Raw genomic sequence first — 26,785 nt, forward strand, 5'->3', positions numbered from 1 at the left:
CTACGGTTTACCACCTTTAAATAAATAAATAAACCGAACAGATAAACTAAACCTTAAAATAATACTTACGTTACTATATTAATTACGAATAAAATAATTAAGTATAATTATTACTTATAATTTAATTCGTTTATAATAACGTAGATAACGAAGTTACACGTATCTTATTATTCTAAGCGAACTACAGGTACAACCTGGAAATTATTAAAAACCCTTTAAAAGGAGAGCTAGTATTAATCGCGACTATATAAATCGAAAAATTAAAAAAACTTTAAATTATATTATAATAAAACCTTACCTTTTTTTAATAATGAATAAAAGGATACGCCGATTAGATAAAGTTAAAAGGACTAATTTTTAAAAAAGGAAAAAAAGTTTACCTCTTATAATAAAATATTAAAATAAAACGATTAAGTAATAAATTAAACTTTAAAAAAATAAAACTATTTAAAATTATAGAAAGTATTTTAAAAACTAATTACCGATTATTACTATTTAAAATAACGCGGATATACCTTATATTTCATATTTTATTACTTAAATTAACGGCCGAAAAAAACTTAATCGATATATAACTAGAAATTAAAATAGATTAACACGAGTATAAAATTAACGGGATTATCGATAAAAAAAGGAAAGGATAAAGTTTTTAATACCTCGTTTAATAAAAAAGTTACTTATTAAAAAATAATATTTAAAAATTTAGGAAATACCTAGCGAATATTATTAAAAAATTACGGGCGTTTAAATAATAACTTTAGAGATCGGTTTAAAAAAAAATCGGTTGCGTTCTAATCGATAATATTAAAACCTCCGTAAGTTTAAATAGTTATAATGGTTTTAGACTCCCGACGCTCTTACTCTTTTAATTTATTTAAGGAGCGTAAACTATGCTATACTAACTTTACCTCCTAGGTATAAACTATTTCTTTTTATTTACGGAAACGAATAAAGCGAGTAACGGCCTCGTTAGTTTAGCGTTAAAGCTTTAGAAAGTAAGCCTTTACGGTAGACTTTTCCCGAGACAGGCGGTCGTGCTCGTTCTGCACACGCCGTAAAAAAGATAATAAAACCCCGGTATTATTATACGTATAGTTAGTACGAATATACTTTTTATATTTATTAACGCCTTTTATTATTATATAAAATTAACTTTTTATAAAATAACGATTATAAAATATAACTTCGAAACTAAATTTAAAAAAAGTTTCGATAAAATCTGCGTAACGAACGGTAAAAAAACGATTAAACTTAGTTCGAGATTTTTTAACGCGATTATTTATAATAAGTATATATTATAACGAAAGTAATAAAAAAGGAAGAACTTATTATAAATTATAATAAGCGGACGGCTAAAATATTTATAAAATTAATACTTTAAAGATAAAATAATTAAAAGGAGGAGGATAATATTATAACCCGACTTAATTATATAACTAAAAAACCCTATTTACCGGCACGGAATTATTATACTTTAAATAGGTTATAATACCATAGTTATAGACCGTACCGTTAGCTATATAAATACGAAATTAAACCTTCCTTAATAATAAATAACACTACCGCTACGCCTAATAATAGGGCGAATACGCCCGTAAAGTAACGGCGACCGACAGTAAATTATATGGCACGGTAAACGTTTAGGCTAGATTATTAAGCGGTGTAAAGCGTGATTAAGGGCGATTACTAAACAATACCGAGCACGCTTAAAAGAGATTACTAAGTAGTAATAAATTAATAAAAAAGGGATTAGATATATAACGATAAATATTCCCCTATATATTTTATATAAATACTCTTTACTTTAGTAATTAATTTAAGTATTAATTTTAACTTATTAATAAAATAAATAGCTTTAACGAAACTATTATAAATACCCCTAAGCCTACGCACTTTAATTATTTTCGTTCTTACTAGTTATTACCTATTATATCGATAGAAACGACTTCTATCGCACGTTCGGATACTCTCTTATATTACTAATATAAACCCCAGTACGTCTTACTAGGTTTCTTTTAAAACCTAGATAGCGTTCGTTACATAGGCTAATAATTAACTCGTTTATTATTAATAAGGTTTATAATCGATATTACTAATAGACCGTCTTGATTAAGGGTCGAGCTCTCGCCAACTCGTATCGTTAATCGTTTATTTAATCCCGCTAGTCGCGTTAAATAATCTATAAAAAGAGGTTTTTAAAGAGGGGTTAACTATTCGATTTTTCGTTCTAAATTAATATACTTCTAAATTTCTAAAGCCTTAGCCTTTTTCTAAAACTCGGATCCTTACGTATCCCAGTTTTCTAATAATTTAAAGAAGGTCTTTTAAAAAGAAATATTATCGGTTATATTGAAGTATAGTTAAGGTCATGATACTTTTCTTTTTAAATAAATTTTCTATATAATAAATAAGATTTTTAATTATTAAATATCGTATGTATCAATTATTCATATAAACTTTATTCTATTTATTCTTTTTTCTATCCTTTTTTTATTTATTTTAATTAAAAATATACACCTCTATCTAGATATTAGCCACGCCTGTTTCGAACTTCCGGTTATAAAGTTCATCTTGTCTGAACATATGCTTATCCATCTAGTGTATCTAATAGATCCTAAGGGAATTAGTAAAAAAAGAGACGAGACATATAATAATAGACGTTTCTTATATATTTTATATAGATATACTTTATTTTAGTAATTAATTTAAATATTAATTTAAATTATTAATAAATAAATAACTTTAATAACTTTATTTTATAATTACTTTCGCTCGATTATTTTTATTATTACTTTATAAATTAAAATATTATTATTTATTATATTAATAAAGGGTTTTTTTTATCGCACGTTTAAATATTTTTTTATATCATTAATATAAATTTAAATACGTTTTATTAAGTTTCTTTTAAAACTTAACTAATATTTATTATATTATATTAATAAAATATAAAAAGTTATTTTTTATAATTTATTAATTATTAATTATAGCTTTTTTTAATATTATAATTATAAAGATTTCGTTAACATTTTAATTTTAATATAAAGCTAATATTATTTATTAATTATAATAAAAATAATAAATAAAATAAATAACGATATAATATATATTAATTTATAATTATAATTAAAATAATAAATAATAAATAAAATAAATAACGAGGTAATATATATTATTATAATAATAAAAGTAAAAAATAAAATAAATAACTTAATATTAAATAATTTATATTAATTAATTAACTAATTAAACTATAAGCTTTTAACTAACTAACTCTACTCCCTATTTAATTTCGACCACCGAAAATTCTCGCTTCGTAACTAACCATAGGTACCACGAGGCGTATAACATAACATAGCACGACGCTTAACAGTAACGAGTCCAGCCAGGTCTCCCTGTCAGTCACGACATTAGACACCCGGGATGACAGCCCGGTCCCCAGCCCGGCGGAGTATACTGCAGTTTGAGTGACGTTGAAATAAGGTACAGTAGGTTCGCGCTGTAGGTGGATATAAAGTTCCACCACCCACGAGCCCCACCGGCTGCCCGTGTGAAGGGGTCTATATAGAGCGCATTTCACTCAGGCGATGCAAGTACGAAAAGTGGAACAACACGTATGAGTTAGTAGCCATGACACCTATTAGACACTTGCCCTTTGGATTTTTTAGGGGAATATGATCTTGGCCCCCAATTTCGATGAAGCATTCTTCAGCAAAGATCAATGATACCACCTTGACTCTCTGGGGGTTTAGCTTGAAGGAAGATGCCTTGCATAATGAGTAGTACCAGCTGGCACCAGGATAGTTGACTGAAAAAACACTGGCTGCTGGGAGTCGTGAAGTAAAGTATAGCAAAACCAACATGTCTTACGTTTTATCCAAGTAGTTGCGGAGGTGTAGCGAAGATCGCTGATACTCAACCGAAATGAAACAAGACCAAAGACAAATCCTGTGGCGTGGCTAATGTGAAATGGAAATCCATGGAATATGATCGTTCGCTGCCCACGAATGAGACGTATCACATTCTTCTTGGGACACCAGCTCCCGGTAGATCAGATAGTGTTGGTGGTTGGCTAGAGGCGTCAAGGCTGTGCAAAGCGGGGTTTCCTGTCAGTTGTTCTATCACTTCGCCCCTGAAGAGTTAGGACTTCTAGTTTATACCCCTCATCTGACGACGAAATTAAAGATTCCCGGAAGAGGCGTTTTCTCGAGCGGCCAGGCTACAAAGTCCATCCTAAACGAGGCCACTCGATCATGGATCCGATAAGCGCGTTTGCGCTCACATGCAATATCTTGCAGATCGTCGAGACAAGTGCTAAAATCCTGGTTAAGACCGCAGAATGCTACCAGGATGGGGCCTCCACCGAAACGTCGCAGTTGACGGAGAACCTGAGCATGCTCGAGAGCTTCTGTGCAGAGCTCAAACCTATGTAACCACAGACGTCCAGCCCCCGACTACAGCCGAGGGGAGGCTAATAGAGACAAACGAGAGGTGCTTGCAAGTGTCTGACAAGCTCATCCACATCTTGGACGGCCTCAAGATCAACCAGAACAGACACCTTTGTGCCCATGTAACGAATGCTAATGGGCTACAACGAGTATCACAACAACTTCCTGGTTGTTGCGATCATCTTTGACCTTTTTACGTACTTGAAGGAGTACCTAACGATTGACGATATTCGTTCCAAGGAAGGCCAACCTATCTTGGCCCATGTTCTCAAGCCAGTGATAGGATTCAACTTTGAAAGGCTAGGGCCGTATTATCCTATCAACGTCGAAGTTCTTCGTCTTATATTGAATCTAGGAGCGGACCCGAACGTGAGATGGTATGGGCTTCAAATTTGGGAAGGGTTTTTGGTGTCACTGTTCCCGGATGCCCGCAAACATTGCGAAATAAATCAACTGCGTGCTCGCATAGAGGCCGTCAAAGTTATGCTTGAGTATCCCGCTGACCCGGTGCGAGCAATAGATTGGGAATCGCTCGAACATTGGACTACAATCAAGGTTAGCCAGGAGTCCGGTAAGAGAATGGATACGATATTAGTCGCATACATTCTCGCATGTCTTCCAGAGGATTACACTTTGCATGCATCACGGGAACTGCATGAGTGTATCCTTTTGGCCAAAGAAAAAGCTGCTATCTGAGGATTAAAGACGCCTCAAACCCCTAGTTAGGATGGTTACCAAGCGTTGTCATGTAAATCTTCATCTCGTGTGCCGTCTCGCTCCTCTGTGCACTCCAGGTATATATGGCCGCAACAGTATCATCAGAGCCCTTGGCGTATCTATTGGAAAGGCGCAACACTCTCAGCGTTTGTGCAAGTCCCAACATCGCCTACAGGGGGGGTGTGGGTCTGTTCCCTGGCTCCGCTGGTGGCATTGTGCTCTGTGAAAAGGCCCTCAGATATGTCTACTCCAGCTATGGCGCCCAGGATCCTATCACCGCTGCGACGGGACTGAGTGGTCTAGAGCTACTAGGCTTTCGGGTCACGATATCTTCGCGCAAGGAAGGCATTTTTGGGCCGCTCCGGCTTTGTGTTAATGCATGGGGCGTGGTGATTGATTCAGACCTGGATGTTTTCTTGCTTTTACTCAAGAACTATAGCATTGTCTGCCCCTTTCTGCGACTAATGTTGAATAATTACGCCATCAAGGTGTAAAATATGGTCCTTGGGGAAGAAAACTCAGCGTTATATTCGCTGCCAGGTTGTCTTGCAAAAAGGCTGTCATTATAATGAGAGCCATAATTGGTATCGCCGAAGGGGAGCAGTTGCCGTGCCACAATCAATGAGTGAAGCGGCGCGTTACGGAGGTATATGGATATGGCAGCCGAACCCCCGCTACGGTTGGTATTTGTAACCCCTACTCCTGGGTGCGGCGCGACTTGCAAGTCAGATCCCCGGTCGTGTCCCAGGCGTCCCGACTGTGTCGCAGCATGACCATGTTAATACCAGGTGGTCCGCACGCCTGGGAACCTGCAGCATGGACCTATCTGTGAAATGGGGGCCAATCAAGGCTGTGCCGCAGCGAAGCCGAGAAGTCCGGCACAAGTAGCAAATGGATGGACTGGATGCCAAGACGGCACAAATGCAAAGCACGCTGCGCCAAGAAATGGCACAGATGAGGCTACAACCATAAGAGCCTGGTGCAGGAAGTCCGTTCGGTCCGGGCCCAGCGATAGGTTGGGCATGCAGTTGCCACAGCCACAATACCAACTCATGCCACAGCAGTACCAAGGCATAAATAAGCCAACAGTCGCCGACACAATTTGCCATCACGCCAGCACAGAACACAACCACACCCATCGTGCCCAGCCCTTCCACATCTGCAACTACCATAGTTGCCCTACTCGGGGACTATGCGCGATGCCGCCGCACATCTCATCCCGTTAGGGCCGTTGGCCTTCTTTTAGATGAGGGGCGACTGCTGACTGGTCCGAGAGAACTGGGGCCGTAGCGCTCGAAGTGGAACTTGCCTCGTCTGGCCGTGTTCCCCTCTGCCTCCCTGGTACACCACCTTCTTCAAATACACGTCCGCACTATATACTCGCGCCATGGGTTCTGGTTCGACTCTGGAAAGCCCAAACATTCTGGACTGCCCCAGCGAGATCCTATCGTCTATTCTTCTTTCCTGCTCTCCTGCCGATCATCTTCGCTTATCCCGGGTAAATAAGCGACTGAACGGAGTGGCAAACCGTTTGCTTTACTCCACTGTCCAGTTCAGATGGACAGCCCAAAGGATCATGACTGTCGAAGGGGTGACCCCTCCCGTCACAATCTTCCTGCGCAGCATCTAGGCAATCCACAGCTCGCCGCCCTTGTCCAAAGCCTCCGGCTGGTAAGGGTGGCAGCTTTTGCGATAGCTGGAGGTCCCGCAAGAACCTACCAAAGCTCTCTTGGGCCGGGACGGGCTCGACTCTGGACCGGGTAGTCAGCTTAGTGGCCGAGCTCCCGCTTCCCTATACTCAAGACTGGCTCCGGGGGCTCGAAGAAGGCACCATGGATGCAATAATCGCCTGCCTACTTACACGACTCCCAAACTTACGTTCTTTCGTTACCACGAATAACTTCACGAAAGAAATGAAACTTCAACGGTCCATGTTTTAGTCTGTTCTTTATGGGCAAAATCGAGTTGGTCACCCGCAGAATCAAGTCGGTTGGCTTCCTCATTTTGACCAACTTCACGAGGTCTCTGCAGATTTCTACAGGAACTACGATTGCTATTGCGATCCCAACACAGAAACTTTGCAGTCATTCTTTCTATCTGCCTGCGATCCAAACCCTCGATCTCTGCCTAGATAACCCAGCCAGGTTCTCATGGCCAGCCGCCATAGCTCCCGACCCTACCACCCTTACCTCGTTAACGTTACGCCACGTTCGGGAATCGGCCTTGAAGGGGATCTTATCATGCACCAAACGACTGATAAAGCTGGACTGGCAGTTCCTCTACTCCGAGCGTAATATAGCTACGCGGCAGAAAGCCCCCCCCCCCCAAATTGCCGACCTCGACGTCCTTATCGATGCTCTGACTCCCGTCCAGGATACTCTTAAGGACCTAACGGTAGGGGCAGACGCCATTCAGGCCGGACTCGACTACGAGTCCTCAATCGAAGTCAGGGGTTCCCTCAAGAGACTGGTTGAGTTCGACAAGGTCGAACGACTTCAAGTACCGCTTCCATTTCTGGCCGGGAGGCTCATTCCCAACAATCGCCTCTGCGTTTCCGAGCAGAATCCGAAGAATCTTCGGACATTGGCCATCAACGAAGGCTTGAGAGATTTTGGTGAAGATGACTGGGATAACGAGATTTCCTTGAACCTGCTGGACTGGCTGTACGAAGGACTCGGCTCAACGCCGTTCATTGAACAGTTGGATTTGGGATTGGTGACAGGTCATGGTGAAGGAGGGTTCTGCTGCGAACTGAAGAGACTGTTGGGCAAGGAACGAGTTCCAATCAAGGTGACCTGGCACGGCAAGCCTCAAGGTGCCGAACCGAACATCACCAGCACCACGCAATGAAGAAGATGAGGACTTCCTTACAGGTCAAGAGTTATCTCGAATATTGGTCACGAAACTGAATATCAGTTCCATGATGGATTAAGTCCAGTAGGTTGGACACGACGTTCTTGGGTAGAGGCTTTGGTAGTTTTACAGGATGGATTGCATTGCACTATTTCTTAAGTTAATAGTATTCTCCAAACCCCCGTTCCTTCTCATAGTCCTTATCTCGGTGCCCTTCTTCCTTTTCACTAGAGCAACTCCCGATAAAGCGCGTGGAGGCAATAGTAGACGGTTAGCGATCAGTCGTCATAATTGGCTCAAGCACGGTTTCCGTCCCATATAGACCCCGCATTAGTCAGCACTTAAGGCTTAACCGGTGGAAAGGGGGCGTAAGCGGCAGCGAGAGGAGTATTGACGGGAAGGGGGACAGGACCTAAGCATCATTATATGGATTGTGAAAAGAAGGAAAAGATTGTATTGGTATTATCGGGTCATAATTTGTTATAATATTACTAGGCTGTAACATATCCAGTGCCCTCGAGAGCACAAAAATTCTCGCCTGGCAACCCAGCTGGGCTAATCTTGGCGCCCGTGGGCATTATGAGATCATCAATGCAATAATACCATCCCAACCGTGACCTGAAATCAATGACAAGAGGGATAATTGTGCAAAGATATCGATACGTGCACATTCAGTGCTTGGAGCGCAGATGGGCGCGTTCATGATCGCCTCTTGGCGTAAGATGGATGAACAACGGCGACTTCTCGAATAAATTGTGGATCTGGATCCCATCGGCCCATCTTTCGTAGCCGTCGGCCAGTCGCATATCAAAGTTGAACAACATACGGGCCATGATAGTGCGCATCTCCGCGTAGGCAAGGCTGTGTGTGAAAATAACATGGTTAGTCAAGGTGCAGTACTGGATGTCGGCGACGAGGACGTCGACGCTACTTAGGGAAGGCGGATTGTATCATACTTCTTGCCTAGACAGTTCCTGCTGCCGTGAGAGAAGGGCTCGAATGCTTCTTTGCGGTCGTGGGCGAAACGGGGATCCTCGCCAAGCCAGCGCTCTGGGTGGAACTCTTCCGGCAGAGCAAAGTTGCCGGGGTGATGATACATCGAATAGTGCCAAATCCCGAGCTTGGTCTTTCCGGATGGTAAGCAGAGAATGAAATGTATCAAGTGTTCGAGTTTTGCATTACAAGGGATATTGAAATACCCAGCACAGAAGGATGAGACTGGTGCAAAGCATGAAGAAGGAGAAAAGGAAGAGAATAGGAAAACATACGTTTTCGGGAATGTGGTCGCCGCAGATCTGCCGTCCCCCAGGTGGCGTCACCCGCGGAACTGTGACCGGCACAGGAGGGAATATGCGAAGGGCCTCCTCGAACATAGCAATCATGTACTTGAGCGACTGCACGCTGTTGAAGTTGATCTCGTCATCCCGCGCGAATGTCGCGAAGAGCTCGTCGGTGACCTTCTGCATCTTGTCGGGTGGGTGAGCAGCAGGTACGACGCGAACGACAGGATCGACGCCGTGGTCTCGGAGCCCGCGACGATGAACAGGTTCGCGTTCTCCTCGAGCTGGTTGCGCGTCAGGGACAGGCCGGCCTTGTCTGTGCGCAGCATCGAGTCGACGAAGTCGGGCCTGTCGGTCACGGTGCCCAGTCGTTTGTCCAGCTTCTCCCGCACATAGCCCATGTGCTCCTTCACCTGCTCCGTGGCCATGCGGCCCAAGACCGAATCGATCAGGTCGCCGAGCCAGGGCACCGTGCGCCGGTACTGCACGACCCGCGCGTTCAGCTTGATCCACGAAAAGACGACGGCGACCCAGGGGTGCAGCGCCGCGCTCTCGAGGCAGCCGAAGGCCTCGCCGAACGCGAGGTCGCCGATGATGTCGAAGGTGGCGTAGTTGTACCAGAGGACCATGTTCAAGGGAATCCCCCGGTCCACCACGGCCTTCTCGCGGAGCCGCTCGACCAGAAGGTCAATGTAGCGCATGATGATGGGCTGCTGGTCCAGCATGCGCGAGGCCGAGAAGCCGTGCGACAGCATGGCGCGCATCACGCGGTGCCGGTCCCGCGGCGCGCCGATCACGCTGTCCTCGACGTTGAGGCCCCGGAAGATGAGCGGGTCCTTCTCGTTCTCAGGCACGCCGCGCGGGATGTAGCCCATGACCTCGCGCCAGGCGTCGGGGCGCAGGAACGAGAGCTCGTCGGGCGCGACGCGGACGATGTCGGCGCCGTACTGGAGGTGCAGCTGCAGGATGGTCTGGGGCGCGTGGCCGCTCAGCCAATTGCGCAGGTACGGCAGGCGGCTGGCGGCCCAGAGCTTGGGGCCCGGGTACTTGCGGGAGGGGGTGGAGGAGGAGGTTGTAGATGGGCTTGACGGCGAGGACGTACAGGAGGCCGAGGGCGGAGGCTGCGATCATCAGGGCTAGGCCGAGATGGGCGGGCTTCACATTACCCAACAGTTGAAGGTTAGGCATGTCGGCGAATGGCTGATTACAGAGTAATGTTTTGGCGATGTGGATGGGCTGGTTATGGAAGATGAATAGAAACCAGGATACGGTTCACAAGCTTGCACACTAAGGCCCAAGGGCAGAAGCCCTTGACCTTTATAAGTATCATGTAGTTATGTATAGTACGGCATGTCACACATCTCGATCGCTCCCAGATTCTTCAGAGCAGCATTCTCCTTCTGTTCCAACCCAATGCCAAGTCAACCCAGCGATATGACCCCTTGGTTTCACAGACAGTAGGTCGACGATGGTCGAAGCACCTCCACGGGTGTAACACCAGCCCGAAGGCAAGAGTAGGCGAGAGTTGGGTGCAGATTGCCAATACGTTTACGCCTGACCCCATGGATGGCTCGTCATCTCGTGGCAGCGTGGCATGAACATATGCGACACCATCACCAAAGGCCAGCCAGTAATAAGTCGCAAGCATATTAACAGCCCCCTATTGCCCCACCGCCAAGCTTCCACCGCGTGAGACTGGAGGGTCTGTACGTGCAGGACTGCAAGTTGCTTAATCATGTATACCTGGGTAGTACAGCCATGCGATGTCGAAATAGAGTGCGGGCTCCGTTGCGATGCGACCTCTCCCCGGCCCCCACTAATGATCCTGCAGGGTATTGAACTACACTCCGGTTTTCCAGATTAGTGAGGGGCACTTCTTTTCTTCTGCAGGAAACCGAACGGCTCGCCAATTGCGACGATGGTTGCTTTTGCCGATGCAAGTAAATATGATAGCTGCGCGAAATCCTGCTTCTGGGTCTTTCATGTGCACGTCCACAAGATCCAAATGCAGGCCTATTGGGCGCAACCGCTGGATAGCTCCCGCGGATATACCCTCCATCCCTTGCAACGCTCGCCAGAAGACACCTCCCTCGGGCCCAAACGCCTCACATGATGACTGGGCACATCATATCTGCCGTATTCTGATAATGTCGGGAGTCGACATTGAATCATGGAGACGTGGGTAGGGCTCTCTCCCTACGTCAGCCTCACCCGCTCGTTTCTTTATTGTGTCATCATCTCCGCACTGGCAAGGGACGGCACGTAACGGCACATACTATTAAGTGGGAACCTCATGCATATCATAGAAGCTTGGCTGAGGGAGTGCCGATTGCATGTAGCAGCACTGGTTACTTAGTCAATCACGTAGCAGAGAGGCTGGATATCGAACCAGTAGTCAAACCCATGTCCCAAAGGAATGACGATCCAACCTCGAACCGGTTCATTGTATAAACTGCCACTGAAGGAATATCCTTTACTCTTAAGTAGCATCATTGTAATCAAGCCCGTAGTGCTTGGTGACGGGGTAAACGAGAAGCGGCGCAGCAATTCGTATTAGACTAGAAGCATCTCTATAATAGTTCTTGGAGCTAGACACAAAAGGGGGTTTAGTATTGCTAAAGATGACGACCATGAAGAGGGTGCTTGATAAGCTATACATTGGATGAGTAGATACGATATGTCACTTCAGCGTCCCGTGGACAGCCAATGATTGCTATTGCTATATTTATTTGATCGACAGATGCGGCGCTGGTTCCAGCATCATATGATTATTGGTACCCTCGGCCATCGACAGTTATGTAACCAATAGAGGGCGTGCACGGCATGCGGCGCCAATGCATTGCTGATTACGACCCACCGGCAGCATTCAACAGAGTGCATGGCCTTATGGCGTGGGTGGTGCTGCAGTTAGGGCTTGGGTTGCACCAGACTTTGCCTGAAAGAGGCATGCTATCAACCGGCTACTAGACAGGGCAATCATGTGTGAGGCAGCCAGGAGAATGGCCGGCGCCGTTATATTGTGGGGTCCTGACATAGACTGGAAAGCAAGGGGCCATAATGCTACAGTTACTAGAATAACCCGCGAGTGGATTACTATAGACTACTAGTAAGAACCTTTTCCACTCTAACCTATATTACTATTACTATAACAAATACCTAATTCCAAATCCAGGAAGGCATCAGAAGTACCAACATGATCTCGACCCTCAACTCCTTATTACAATATCAAACTGCACCACCATCTCAGGAACCCAACACTACTCCGAATCAGAATCGTCGGGATGCTTTTCCACCTCAATGCCGCCCAAGGACCGATACCGTCGTATACTGGAGAAGCCCGCAAAGGCTACCATCGGCCAATACTCCACCTCCCCAGTCGACGCACATCCTCGTGCGTGAGTAGTAGATAGGAGGGATCGTTGGAGATTGTGTATAAAAATCGACGAGGGGGCGGCATCTCTCCATACAACATCCCAAGGAAGTCGTGGAGACGGTGCGATCCCGAGTAGTCTGGCTCCCGCATCGACTTTTCCTGCTGGGCGTACTGCCGATGACTGTCCAGGTTGGGCCAGCAATAGAGGACCTCCGGTCGACGCAACGTCTTCTCACTCGCCTCGGTTTCCGCCTTGTAGACTTGGTGCACCTCTGTCGAAACACACCAGGCACAACTAGCTTCCTCGAGCACGCTGGCGTCTAGTGCATAGTAGACGACAACCAGTCTTTCAAAGAGTTTGAGGAACCGCATAAGCCACCTCGGGTGCCTGAGGTTCAGTCGATATTTGTCGAAGTAGTGGGGACCGATGGCCAGTTGACGGATGTGTTCAGCGAATTCCTGAATCGGGATCCCCCAAATCGGTGGGCGGCATTCTTGCTTGGGCCTTTTGTCCAATAATATCACGTCGCGTTCAGCGTCAAACCGGATGGCGAGCTTGTCGCAGCTGTATTTCCCCAAGGTGTGAGGAAACGCTCTAAGCGCCTCGAAGCGGCTCTCTCGGTTCACGGCCAATACTGCTCTTATACTGGCTGTCTGCCGGACCAGGCTCGGGCAGGGTATAGCCACCTTCGCCCCTTTCCGGCCGTCTGGACGCCAAGCCTCGAAGGCGAGCACCTGGGGCCCGCGCCCGGGGCATATGGGCGCAAAACACCGCCAAACGAGTAAGCGTATCTCCGGCGGAAGGGCGAAGAATCGGGGAAACGTCTTGGCTGCTGCTGGCTGCTGCTTTTGATATGAGAGGTCATTGCCCGCACTCAAAGTTAACGACGGCATGATGACGACGACGGATGAAGTCTACGGAACCGAGGGAAATCAGAAAATGATGGATATCGTAGGAATGATTCCTGACCGCGTGCGGATTCTCCGGAGAGAGATCGGCGGTGGGATGTCAGCATAAGCTCACCGCCATCATCATCTGATGTAAGTGTGTGTGTGTGTTGGGACTCCTCGGTCCGGGAAAGGTTGCTTACTTTCGTTGGCAGCATCTGCAGCCAGTTGGCTGCCAAGGGCGCTTAGGCCCCTCACCGGCTTCAACAAGGTTTCCCAGCCACAATTGCGCCAACACCACCTTCCTCTTCCATGGCCTTTGAAGCAGCCTTCATGTTCGAATTAGCGACAGGATTGTCCGATATTTTCTTAGCATTGGCAAGGATATTTCATATATACCTCCCTTTGGGACCCTGAGTATTACGCCCTCGCGGAGTACTTTGCTGGGGTTTGACTGTCTCACAGGCAGCATCGAGATCCTCAGCTACTCGTGGTAGACGTACCTCGCACTCGGCATCCTTGGCTTCTTCATCCACGTAGCTGAACTCTGCTTGTCGAGTTTGAATTTGTTCATGAATCGGGCGGCGACGTGCTGTGCGCAGTACGTCCATTTCTGCGCTACTCTCGGCTTACTAGTGAAGCAGAAGTTCAACCCCATCGTGGTCTGTTGGTTGCGATTGTATGTAGCACAGGCCTAACGGACCCCCCCTTTCAACTCGTGATCCCATGCGACAAGGTCACACCTCTATCAATAGGGGTCTCAAGATATGGTTTACCCGAGATTGTCACTGTTGGTTTGACCCGAGGGCTCTTGCCAAGCCAACGCTGTGCGACACACGCTGCACCAAGGTTGGTATTGCCTCCCTTACTTGCACCCGATTGCTTTCGGCACGGGCCGACATAGACGGTCCGGTCCAGAGGGCTGGTAGCCAATTGAACCTAAGACCCATCATTTGCTTTCTTTCGGCTCCAGATGGCGGGAGTCGTTTGCGCAGCCCTCTGGGGAAGAGTCACTTCGCCAAGACCATTTGCTGCTGGGTCAGTGCGAGGAGGAGATGGAACCTGGCCTACCATGCAAGACTGCATGAGGTGACCAGGGTTGCTTGATGGCATGCCCGAGATCGGACCCTTGACCACCATAACTGTATCACAGTGAGATCGAAGTGCAAACGCCTTTTCTAAAAGGCGCGTGGACTTTTAGAGGTCAAAAGTGTCCCGGCTTGCGACATGAACCACTCAGACCTCGTGGTAGCGGCGACGTACACCAAGACGTGGCAGTTCTGCAGCCAGGAGTGCTTGGGAACTGGCGACAGGGATGCCCGTGTGCCACTGCATACTTTCCATGCAAGCAGAGAACGCCATGCATCGGGGCATTCTTTGACGACAGAGCGACAAAATTGAGAGATCTTCGGCAGTATCACGAGCGATTCCTATTTATATCCCGTATCTGACTAGAAGAAATGGATGATGAGATTATTCGATTGATTACCAACGGTGAGTGAGAGTAGGCCGCTTCCGAAATCTACGACATCCGTTCCTCCGATATGCAAACGCCGATAAAGTCGATTGCTTCAGATAACGGGTAAAGCTCCTCCGAAAGTACATGTTCTGCAGCAGATGCGCTCTAGCCCGCTACTGATCTAGCGGGAGACGGCAGGACGGATTGCCGAAGCGAGCGAATACTGGAGTCAAGCTCTCCAAGCTTCCAACTTCCCTTCTCGTACATAATCATTAGTGGTATTACCGGGGCCCTCCGAGATTTGGGAGCTCGGAGGTGGTGCGGCATCACCAGAATCTGTTTGACCTGTTTCCCCAGAGTTCTAGTTTCTGACCAGTCTGACTCTCCAAAACCCCGTTGGAGTACTTGCTGGCTGGCTAAACCAAAACCGGCGACCGATCCGGCTAAGTAGAAGTCAGCGTTCCCACTAACCCCTCCAAAACCAACTGTGCCTGTGCCGTGCGTACAGGGGATAACGCTAATACTGAGCGTTAGCCGTCGGGCTTCCTCAGTTCCCTTGTGATTGATATGTGATAAGAGACGACGCATCATCGCTTGTCCAGTCTGTGAATAGTATTTGTGTATTTCCATTAGTAAATAAGGACAAGGCGCATCTATCCATACCTGGAAGATCGAACCTTGCAGCACTTATAATCTAGCATCTCTCATCAATAACTCTCTGCTCAACTCTGTTTCTACGTCTCTGCCCCTCTGCCGAGTCTGCCCCTCTCTGAACTCTGCGATCCAGGCACTTATACCCCCCGCCCCCACTACCCCACGTTTTGCGTGAAACTCCCACGATAGCCTCTCCCTCTCTCGCAAACAAAACAAGATGCCGCTGACCGTCCCCTCCGTGTTCCCGCCCGGCTCGGACCCGTTTATGAAGTTCGCCAGCCGCCGAAGCGTCGTCCACAGTACCAAGGGCATCGTCGCCTGCACCCAACCATTGGCCGCGAAATGCGGCATCGAGATCCTAGACGTAGGCGGCAACTGCGCTGATGCAGCGGTAGCAGTAGGTAAGTAGTTGAGCGAATTCATAATTACAAGCCAAAAACAGACACACTAATAAAGACCAACCCACCCTCCAGCGGCGGGCCTGAACATAACCGAGCCCGCCTCGACCGGCATCGGCGGCGACGTCTTCTGCCTGTACTACGACGCCGCGACCAAAAAGATCTCGGCCCTGAACGGTTCCGGGCGCGCCGGCAGCAAGTGCACGCTCGAGACGATCCGCAAAGACCTGGGTCTCGAGGAGGGCGACAAGAGCGGCAAGATCGACATGCAGAGCGTGCACGCTGTGACGGTCCCCGGCGCGCCCGCGGGCTGGTGCGACACGGTCGAGCGGTTCGGCAGCGGCAAGGTCACCTTGGAGCAGATCCTCGCGCCCGCCATCGAGCTGGGCGAGAAGGGGTTCCCTGTCTCGGAGCTGGTGACGCATTATGTAAGTCTGCCCAAACGGTTTGAGTATTTAGCTAATAATAAATACAGTGGGCCAAAGCCGAGCCCACCATCCGTGCCGCCTCGCCCAACTTCCGCGAGATGCTCAAGGACGACCCGAGCGCGCCCGACGGCGTGCGGGCGCCGCGGCCGGGCGAGATCATGAAGAACCTGACCCTAGCCAAAACGTTCCGCACACTAGCGACGGAGGGCAAGAAGGGGTTCTACACGGGCCGCATCGCCGAGGAGCTGGTCAAGATCGTCCAAGACCTGGGGGGACCTCGAACTCGACGACCTGGCGCACCACCTCGAGATGGGCAGCGAGCCCGTGGACCCTATCTCGCTGAAGTTCCGGGGCCAGGGCGTGGCCGAGGCGCTCCGGGACAACATCCTGAAAAGCGGCGCTGACGATAAGGACTTGGATATGGGCTTGGAGCTTTGGGAGCACCCGCCAACGGCCAGGGCATCGTGGCCCTGATGGCGCTCGGCATCATCCAAGAGCTCGAAGCGGCCGGCACGATCCCGACCTTCACGCGGGCCGACTTCAACACGCCCGCGTACCTGCACGTCATTGTCGAGGCCCTGCGCATCGCCTTCGCCGACGCGAGCTGGTGGGTGACGGATCCCAACGTCGAAAAGGTGCCCTCGGCCGGGCTCATCAGCCCCGAGTACCTGCGCGAGCGGGCCAAGCTATTCGACCCGGCCCGTGTCACGGACAAGCCGCTACTGCACGGCCAGCCCTCGCCTGCGCTGCAGAGCAGCGACACGGTGTACTTCGCTTGCTCTGACAGCCAGGGCAACGCCATCTCCTTCATCAACAGCAACTACGGCGGCTTCGGCACGTGCATCATTCCGAAGGGGTGCGGCTTCACGCTGCAGAACCGCGGCGCCAATTTCAGCCTGGACAAGGACCACCCCAACGTCCTGGCACCCCGGAAGCGGCCCTACCACACCATCATCCCCGCCGCCGTCACGAACCTGCACGACGGCGGGTCGCTGCACTCGGTGTACGGCGTCATGGGCGGCTTCATGCAGCCGCAGGGCCACGTCCAAACCCTGCTAAGCCAGATCGTGGGCGGGCTCAACCCTCAGCAGGCGCTCGACGCGCCGCGCGTGTGCATCGGGGCGGGGATGCCCGACGAGGGCGAGGTCATGGACCGCACCGTCTACGTCGAGGAGGGCATGAGCGAGGAGACCATTGAGGGGCTCAAGAAGCTAGGCCACAAGGTCGAGGTCTTGATGGAGCAGGATCGGGGCATGTTCGGGCGGGGGCAGATCATCCGGTGGAGCGTCGATGCGATCGAGAATGTTGGCATCTGGTCGGCGGGCAGCGACATGAGGGGGGATGGGGCGGCGCACCCGCAGTAGAGGAAGAGCGTTTAAATCGAGACAGTACGAGAAATGAGTCGTGAGTTACCGAAGGGGTTGGTTATCTCCGTTGAATAAGGAATGTTATGGCGCTGCAGCTCTTTTCTAGTCCCCATGATTCGTTAGTAGTAAGTACTGCATATAATCTGCGAATATTGTTCAGCTCAACAGCGCATCCGAGCACAGTGTTATGTTGTCAGTCTTCGAAGATGGTTGTTCATTAAGTTGGTAGAATTGCGTCTCGTAATGTACAAGTAGGTAGTTTCGCACGCCGAATTCCAGAAACTCGTAAAGTCGCCCGCCCGCCATACAAAAGCAGAGTCGATCCGTCGGCCTAGTTTTATTTCGACTCCGACTCGGCGCCCTCCAGAGGGGCAAGGACGTTCTTCTCCTCCAGCATCTTGGCTAGCGAGCCGTCCTGGTGCATCGAGACCAGGATGTCGCACCCGCCTACGAATTCCTTCTCAAGGTACAGCTGCGGGATCGTCGGCCAGTCGGAGAACTCCTTGATACCTGTATACCAAGCGATCAGTTAGATATTTGTCATTTGATTGCATGGAAACCCGTATTCCCATTCACTCTCAATCCCATGTTGCGACAACATAGCGATGGTCGTCGTATTTCTGTTCAAGCTTACCTGATCGCAACTCGTCGTCCTCGAGCACGTTGAAGGCGGCGAACTTGTTGGGGTCGACGCCCTGCAGGCCGAGGATCTGGATGCTGGCGCGGGAGAAGCCGCACTGGGGGGTCTCGGGGGTGCCCTTCATGAAGAGCACGACGGGGGCGGAGCCGACGGCCTTCTCGATGGCCTGGCGCGTCGTGTCGGATAGCAGGCGGGCCTGGAAGGCGGAGAGGAAGGGCGCGGGGCGCATGGCGGCCGAGGAGCGCATCGCCATGGGGCGGGCGGCTTGCCGGAAGCCCTGTCATCGGTCGCGGGTCAGTCGCAGTGTTACTGTTTCCACAGGCGGACGGCATGGTATGTGTGCAACTAGCAAGCATCCCAATGTTTGACTGATTGGAGCTCAAACGGAGTCTGGATTACTCACGGCGGAGAAGAGAGATCTGGACCACATCTTGGATCTTCTAGCGATCTAAGAATACTGTGTATTGGGGTGATGCGAAAGATGCAAACTTGCGCCGATAGCTTCTTGTGTCGGATGATTTTTTTCTGAACAACCGGCGAGCAGCGAGATGCAGAATGGCAGGTGACTGAGATTGAGCAGGGATGATGTAATCAAGCAATCAGTCACTGACATGTTGGATTGACAAGCAGCAAAAAGCTTGTGTGGGGCCGAGATGCCGACACCCAACAGCCTTGCATTGGCCTGACAGACGCCTTGAAGAACCAATCATAACCGCCCGGATTCAAAGCCTGTGGGACCTGAGCAGAAGCCTGAGCACCAACCAAACAAGCCCAATTCATCCACAAGTCATCCACCCCGCATTCCCGTCTTCCTCCCTCCAACAAACGGGCTAAAAGCTGCACCAACTGGGCAAGTACAGGCGATTGATGCGATCGAAGGCGCTCTTTCGGTTGTCTTAGTTGTCGCGTGCTGCCACACCTTAGGGTCCACCCTCCTCTGTCCGGCACTCATCGTTCGATTGGTGGCATGGCATCATAGTTCTCCAACTGATGGACATCAGAAGATCGTAGCAAAAGCTAGAAAGCTTGATTGAGTCCGATGATGCCAAACGGAGTGAGTCTGAGTGTGCGAGAGCCGACATCGCGAGCTGACTAAAATCTGGGATTGAGTTTCCAGCGAAGCTGAAGCTCCAAATGGACTCTTTACAAATAGACAAAAGACCCCGCCTTGGCTCCCCCTTTGATGGAGGGGAAGAATGGACATGGTTCTCCAAGATCAATCCAACAACGCCTCATCCCAATTAACATTATCATACCTAGAATCACTCTGTCTCTAAGACGGTACCATTACCTCCTCACACACACAAGCTGCATGACAGGGCCTTGATCCACCCAACATGCTGCAGTACATCTCCTCCCACCACGACGCCCACCACATCCGCCGCGAGTCCACCTCGCTGGCCGCCCTAACGGCCGCGCTGCTGGACGGCAAGACCCACCTGCTCCTGGCCGCATCCGGCTCCGTCGCCACCATCAAGCTGCCCCTCATCGTCCAGGCCCTGGCGCGCCACCCCAACCTCAGCATCCGCATCCTGCTGACGCCCTCGGCGTCGCGCTTCCTGGCCGGCCAGTCCGTCGAGCAGCCCACCGTGTCCAGCCTGCGCCACAGCCCCAACGTCGACGCCGTCTACGTCGACGAGGACGAGTGGAAGGAGCCCTGGAAGCGCGGCAACGCCATCCTGCATATCGAGCTCCGACGGTAAGTAACCTTTGAGTGGACGTTTCCCCGTTACTTCCCGCAATCCCCTTCTTTGATCGAGGTTTGGGGTGATGGTTGGTGGTAGAGAGGAAATGACGAACTGATGCACTGACATACCCCGCGCAAAATAGATGGGCTGATCTCCTCGTCATCGCGCCCCTGAGCGCCAACACCATGGCCAAGATCGTCAATGGTATGGCCGACGGGATCCTGACGAGCGTAGTGCGCGCCTGGGACGCGCGCGGCGAGCTGGACACGGATGTGGCGCAGCTCCAACAGCAACATCAATCGTCGGAAGGCGCCGCCACCACCACTAACGGCGGCAGCAGCAGCAGTGCGCCACCCAAGAAGACGAAGCGCATCCTCGTCGCGCCCGCCATGAACACGGCCATGTGGCGCCACCCCATCACGGCCAAGCAGCTGCGCGTGCTCGAGGACGAGTACGGCGTCGGCAACGCCGACGGCTCCGGCTGGTTCGAGGTGCTCGCGCCGCAGAAGAAGACGCTGGCGTGCGGCGACGTCGGCGACGGCGCCATGATGGAGTGGACTGAGATTGTGCAGGCGGTCGAGGAGAGGCTGGGGCTTGGGGGTGATGGTGACGCTTCCGAGTAAAAGCCATTTGATGGTTGATACCGGGATAAACCCGTTTTCCTTTCCGAACATGCTGGGTCATAGGTTGGAGAGTAATGTTTTATTTGCGGTGATATCGGGATACAGAAGGGTCTCCTAGTTGGCTAGCTAGTATCGAGGTTGAAATATTCTGGCGGCACCGACTTCGCGAGGGGTTTCATTCAAATGAAAAAGCAGTTCCTATGTCTGCGACGGAATAATCTAAAATCTGCATGACGCTTGCAATAATGTCCTGTTAGAAATGATCATATCGATTAGCTAGAGTGACGAGTCCCGGTTAGACTACTCTAATGTACCGTTTTACGCGATCTTCTCTGACGTTATAGAAGTCTCTCACAATAAAAATCCCTCTTTGGGAACTAGCACATGACAGATTTGAGCCCCCAGAATGGGCACTTGATTCGGATTGTTTCGTGGCTTCGATTTGCAAGTTTCTTCGGGAGTCCTGAGACCCCAAATCTGAGAGCTGAATCTCCTCGATCGTATCATTGTCCATCGCGGTGAACCCGTCGGTTGTCGCGATCTCCCGCCTCCGTTTAAACTCGCGGTTGCTCCGCCCAAAGGTTTCGAGTGCTACTTTGTGCTGGCCCTTTTCACTGCTTCCACTCTTCGCGTTGGATGATACCTGACGACCAAACACGTTGTCGAATAGCGGTCGCAAAATCGGGCTGCATGACACAATGATGGCAACTCCCGGCTCCACCACGGCGTAGATGTTGGCCTCGACTGCGGAATAGGACACGTCGGTGAAGTCCAGGTATAGCACGTTGTAGAGTCTGACAGAGGCGAAGATCAACGTCCTGCGGGCGATTGTTAGATCATCAACATAAATCAAGTTTGAGTCAGCTTTAGGGTGGAGAATACGAAGTGAGATCTGCTGATGAACTTACAAGATGCCAGCGCCAAATACACAGAAGAGGGCCCCTTTGTAGCGAAGAGACATTTACAACCGCCAGATCATCGGGATTAGCAATACCAAGATGCAGCACTCCTTGACGATGTCGATAATTCCGATGGATGCGAATACGGTCACCTGATCACCGCACTTCCCCCCTGGTGTGTACGGGTTCCAGTTCATCTCGATCGGACGGCATATCAGGGCCTCCATGAGTATGTTCATGACGGTCCAGCCGATAGTGAAGACCATGACGGCCCACGCGACGGCGGCGAACCGTTGGGTAACGAAGATACGCTTAAGCATCTAAGTAAGCTAAAGCACCCCTCCACGGACCACCACTTTACGGACCACCGCGTTTCGCTTTATAAACGCGTTAAACCTTTAAATAATAATATAGATTTCTTTTATTATTTTTATTTTTTAATTATATATATTATTATTATTTTATTCGTTTTTTTCTAATTATTTCTTTATATTATCGTTTAATATTTAAAAACGCGCGTAGGCTACGATACGTGACGTAAAGCTCGAATTAAGTGTTCGCGAAGCCGTCCGTAAATAAGATGCCGACCGATCTTATATTATATAGCGTTTAGCCGGTATACCGACGTAATAAAAGTTAAATAAAAACCGGTAAGTATTATTACTATTTCTTAAAACTTAATTAATAAATTAAGCTATTAATAAAGCTAAATTAAGCTTCGTATTAATACTTATTAAATTTAAATATATAACTTAACGAATATTAAACGCTTTCGAAGCGTTTTATATATTAGGGTAATATTAATATACCCGATTTTTAATTAAAAACAAGTCCGTTAAAACTATTAAGTTTAAAATAATTAATTATAGCCGCGTTAATAAGGTAATTATCGCTAATATTAACGTTTTTTTAATAGATTTAATACCTCAGAGCTAGTTAATATCCTTTTTAAACGCTTTTATAATACGAACGAAATAAGTATCGGCTAAAGCGTTAGCGGTAACTACTAAGTGGTTGCCGAAGCTACTAACTATCTAGCCTTTAAAAAAGACGTCGAGAAAAGGGAATAAATTACTACCCTAAAGTATATAGGCTATAATAGGGTAGCCCTCCCGCCGCTAGTTATTTTTAAAGGGGCCGACGTTTAAAGCTAGTGGTTTTTAGACTAAGATGATCATCTTTAAAATAATTAGCGGTTTAAAGTATCGCTTAAAAAGTGGACTAATAATCTTATAATATTAAATTAAATTTAAAATATTTTTATTATTTATATTTAATTTTATCACGGTAATAAATAAATCGTTTTAATTTATAACGGTTATAATTTATATATAAAAAAAAATTTATAGCTTTATTTTATTAATAAAATATAGCTCGTGTTTTATAAATTATATTATAATTATATTATATAGGTTTTAAATATAAAGGTTTTTAAGCTATTAAAAAAAAGGCTAAAAATCCTTTTAAAAGTATGCTTAAACGCGGTCTTTAAACTTAAACCTATTAAATTAAATATGTTAAAAGTATACCGCTAGGCTAGGATTAACATTTTAACTCTTTTAATAATCTAAAATGCTTAGAAAATAGCTAGGATTTATCCGCGGGATCGATCGAAACCTTTATTATTAAAATATGTTATCCTAGAGGATAAGGGTGTCGCCTAACTATATCTAGAGCTATCTTTAGTAATTAATAAAGAATTAACGCCCGATTTTATCGCCGAATTAGCTTTAATACCTATTAAAACACCCTTTAGTAGTTAGGTATTAAGAAATAATAATTAAAAGCTAGCCGCTATAAACTTTACTTTTAACCTCTTTTCTTAAAGACTCTTTATTTATAAAACTAATAAGGCCTTTAACGAATAACGTATCCCATAAGCGAATATCTTATACAAGCGAATATCTCACTTTTATAAATTTCTTTATAGCCTTAACCTTTTTTTATATTCTTTTACGTCCGAAAATGCCATAACTTTAAAAAAAGAGTAATATAATTTTAACGCTTTAAGCGCTCTAAGAAAACTTAATTTTAAGCGTACGAAAGGCTGTATTAATTTACTACGTTTTATCGAAAACCTTATAATATAAATAAAATAGTTAACCTATACGATACGAAATATTTACGAATTCTCGAAAGCTTTTAAATTTTAAAAAAAATATAATTATTCGATATATTATTAATTTAAATACGTAATCGTTTCTTCCCCGGCTAAGTAATATAGAAAATATAACGAATCGATTATTTAGTTTATATAACGCGGGACGCGTCGGCGTTAATTAAGCCTTTAATTTCGTATAATAATAATTAAACCTCCGGACGCGTTTTAACCGAAGAATCGGTTATTAAAGAATCTTTTATAAAAATCCTAACGCGTATCGCGCGTAGTTTATTTCGTACGGAATATAATTTATAAATACGGGATTTAAAAGGAGGATATTTATAATTTCGACGAGACCGGCTTTTTTATAAGCTAAATCTCGTCCGAAATAATCGTAACTATTTTCGATTAATACGGAAAACTTAAGGTAATATAATAAAAGAACTAAGAATAAGTTATAATTATTTAAGGCGTCGGATTACACGGTTACGCTATCCCTCTATATATTATTTTTACCGGGAAAACATACTTCTTTTCTTAATACGAAAACTGTTAAAACAGCAGGAACTAAGGTTTTCTATATTACCCCAAAAGGGGTGCCGCGTACCTGCGCGCACGAACCCCTTTCTGTTTTATAAAAAGGGGCATATAATACCCCTCGTAGTTAGCAGAGAAAATAGACATGAATAATAGAATTAACTAATATAACCTCGATTAAAACCGGAATTACCGTATATACGAGAGCTCATTTAATATTAATTAGTGCTTACCCGTAGCGATTATAATTAATAAGAGTGAAGAGACGGTTCTACGCCCCTACTAACGTAAAGGCGACCGTGCTAAAGAGCCCCGAGAATTTCCGCCCGTTAGAGATTCGGAGGAAGAGCCGAACTAAATTAACTATACGAGGAGGAACCCCTTTTCCCGAATATATATTATAAAGAGGAGACCAGGTTCCGAATTATACGCGAAACTAACTAGGCTATATATAACTATATACTTAAATAACCTTATCGTACGATTTATAAAATAATAACCCCTATTAAAATAAAATTAATTACGGTCGGGGAATTAAAAACGAGCCCGGACGTATCGAACTTAAATAAACCGATAACCCTAGACCTCGAATTATTTATATACGAAAAAGTATCTTAAAATATCGGAATTCTATTAATAATCTAGAAAAAGAACGTTAACCTCGATCTCTAAAAGCTCGAACCCTTAAAGATACTCTCTAAATCCGAGGAGATATTACCCTAATAACTCACGACGTACCTCGTATAATATTTCTTAAAATACTATATATTAAAAATAATAGGGACCTTTTTTTAAAAGTCCTTTATTATAAAGTTTAACGGATAAACCGAGTACTAATTTAGTTAAATTAATCGTATGTTTTAAAAAGAGCTTTTTAATTATTTTAAAGAATATAGAATCGATATACTAACGAACGGATCTTTTAAAACTAAGCTTATAAGCCTAATACGACCGGCCGCTCTTAAACACTAATAAGACCGACTAGTAGAACCGATTTCGAAAACCCGAAAAGGGGATATTCTATACTCTTCTCGAGAGTAAACAGTCGAATAACCGCCGCCTAAACGAGAGATACCTAATCTCTATACGGAATAATTATCCGCGACATTACGGGATACTTTAGGCCCGACGTCCCACCTTAGATTACTAAGTACCTAAGCGTCGCAAGATATCGTCCTTTTCTTTCCTTAACTTCGGTATTATTAAACTAGACTATATAATTATTTAGTCCAGCGTATATTACGGAGTAAGATATCTTTTTAAGCCGAGCTATTTATAACGGTAAAATCGACTAGAACAAGGTCGTTACCTTCTCGAAGGTATAGAAGAAAAAAAAGAACTATACCGGCAAGCCGTACGACATCTTTTATAATAAAGTACGGATATTTATCGGAACATGCCGACGGCTAGATATACTAAAAAACTAATACTATATAATTTTCTTAAACATTCTTTTTAACTGTGCGGAGGCATTCTATCTTAACTATATCGGACTCGAAAAGAAATAAGACGAGATATACGATCTTATAAACTAGTATTTTAATACGATAATAAATTACGCATAATATTTTACGAATTAGACGATAACTTTTTTTATATAAATAAAAAGTAAAAACGCCGAAAAATAACTTATTAAAGTTTTAAAAATCTTACTAAATAAGCTCTAACTCATATAACGAGCCCTTAAAAAAGGATTCGAAAAAGAGATCGCTCTTTATACCTTAGTAGTATAAGCCTACCGAAGAATTCCGGAGCTTACACCGGCCCTTATTAATTAAAAGCTAATATACGAAGCATTATTTTCAGACCTTCGTATATCGCTAAGTATAATAATAGATTAAATATTATCGAAACGATATCTAATAGAAGAATTATATCGAAACCCGGTTAAAAACACGTACTTAATTAATAAACGGTTTATAAATAACCGTATAAAAAAAACCGACTAGTCTACGGTAACAAATTACCGTATAATAGCCGACCACCAAGATAAGAAGGTAGCTAGTAACCCGTTAATACCTTATAGCCAAGGCTATTATACGGGAACCGGTAGTTCGAACAAAGAACCTGCCGAATCTACTATAAATAAAACTATTAATTAATAAACTACTTAGTTAAAAAACGAACTCGTATAATAATTTAATACCTCTAAGCGTGTAATAACGTTGGACAGGATTTTCTTACCTAAAAAGAATACAGGGATTTCGTTCGAAAAAAAAAAGAAGAGCTAAAAAATAACAAAAAAAGTATAACTATCTCGATTTAAAAAACGCATAATAAAGCACTACTTACTTAATAAACGCCGCGTTCTACTACCGGCTTACTAACGAGGATATTTACTTAATAAATACTTAGTTAAACTAGGAATAACGAACGAGAAAAAACTAATAATCGATATCATATCGCTTCGAAAATCATATAAAAAAGGAGAT

General features: G+C 46.2%; 8 protein-coding genes across 8 annotated transcripts; 4 read left to right on the forward strand and 4 right to left on the reverse strand.

Annotated features, from left to right (window-relative positions):
* Positions 1–4,253: 4,253 nt before the first annotated feature.
* On the forward strand, positions 4,254–4,433 carry PG994_004290 (uncharacterized protein; the record flags this gene model as incomplete). Its single annotated transcript, XM_066855699.1, has 1 exon — positions 4,254–4,433. The coding sequence occupies one exon, from the start codon at positions 4,254–4,256 to the stop codon at positions 4,431–4,433; it is 180 nt and encodes a 59-aa protein (XP_066717866.1).
* Positions 4,434–7,115: 2,682 nt separating this feature from the next.
* Positions 7,116–8,015, forward strand: PG994_004291 (uncharacterized protein; the record flags this gene model as incomplete). The annotated part of the gene is made up of 1 exon (XM_066855700.1): positions 7,116–8,015. The coding sequence occupies one exon, from the start codon at positions 7,116–7,118 to the stop codon at positions 8,013–8,015; it is 900 nt and encodes a 299-aa protein (XP_066717867.1).
* Positions 8,016–8,689: 674 nt separating this feature from the next.
* PG994_004292 (cytochrome p450) lies at positions 8,690–10,486 on the reverse strand (the record flags this gene model as incomplete). The annotated part of the gene is made up of 5 exons (XM_066855701.1): positions 8,690–8,879; positions 8,975–9,144; positions 9,287–9,646; positions 9,691–10,257; positions 10,307–10,486. The coding sequence occupies 5 exons, from the start codon at positions 10,484–10,486 to the stop codon at positions 8,690–8,692; spliced, it is 1,467 nt and encodes a 488-aa protein (XP_066717868.1).
* Positions 10,487–12,644: 2,158 nt separating this feature from the next.
* PG994_004293 (zinc finger domain-containing protein) lies at positions 12,645–13,565 on the reverse strand (the record flags this gene model as incomplete). Its single annotated transcript, XM_066855702.1, has 1 exon — positions 12,645–13,565. The coding sequence occupies one exon, from the start codon at positions 13,563–13,565 to the stop codon at positions 12,645–12,647; it is 921 nt and encodes a 306-aa protein (XP_066717869.1).
* Positions 13,566–15,889: 2,324 nt separating this feature from the next.
* Positions 15,890–17,862, forward strand: PG994_004294 (gamma-glutamyltranspeptidase; the record flags this gene model as incomplete). Its single annotated transcript, XM_066855703.1, has 5 exons — positions 15,890–16,073; positions 16,146–16,498; positions 16,546–16,755; positions 16,808–16,897; positions 16,957–17,862. The coding sequence occupies 5 exons, from the start codon at positions 15,890–15,892 to the stop codon at positions 17,860–17,862; spliced, it is 1,743 nt and encodes a 580-aa protein (XP_066717870.1).
* Positions 17,863–18,202: 340 nt separating this feature from the next.
* PG994_004295 (monothiol glutaredoxin grx5) lies at positions 18,203–18,734 on the reverse strand (the record flags this gene model as incomplete). The annotated part of the gene is made up of 2 exons (XM_066855704.1): positions 18,203–18,375; positions 18,500–18,734. 2 exons carry the CDS (start codon positions 18,732–18,734, stop codon positions 18,203–18,205), a joined length of 408 nt encoding a protein of 135 aa, XP_066717871.1.
* Positions 18,735–19,842: 1,108 nt separating this feature from the next.
* PG994_004296 (thymidylate synthase) lies at positions 19,843–20,816 on the forward strand (the record flags this gene model as incomplete). The annotated part of the gene is made up of 2 exons (XM_066855705.1): positions 19,843–20,204; positions 20,336–20,816. 2 exons carry the CDS (start codon positions 19,843–19,845, stop codon positions 20,814–20,816), a joined length of 843 nt encoding a protein of 280 aa, XP_066717872.1.
* A 318-nt stretch (positions 20,817–21,134) lies between these two features.
* Positions 21,135–22,035, reverse strand: PG994_004297 (uncharacterized protein; the record flags this gene model as incomplete). Its single annotated transcript, XM_066855706.1, has 3 exons — positions 21,135–21,148; positions 21,231–21,634; positions 21,782–22,035. The coding sequence occupies 3 exons, from the start codon at positions 22,033–22,035 to the stop codon at positions 21,135–21,137; spliced, it is 672 nt and encodes a 223-aa protein (XP_066717873.1).
* Between the last annotated feature and the right edge of the window lie 4,750 nt (positions 22,036–26,785).

The sequence above is a fragment of the Apiospora phragmitis genome, assembly GCF_038363925.1.
Source record: "Apiospora phragmitis strain CBS 135458 chromosome Unknown utg000005l:1.0-4161743.0:1.0-4166827.0, whole genome shotgun sequence".
In the NCBI taxonomy this organism is placed as follows: Eukaryota; Fungi; Ascomycota; class Sordariomycetes; order Amphisphaeriales; family Apiosporaceae; genus Apiospora; species Apiospora phragmitis.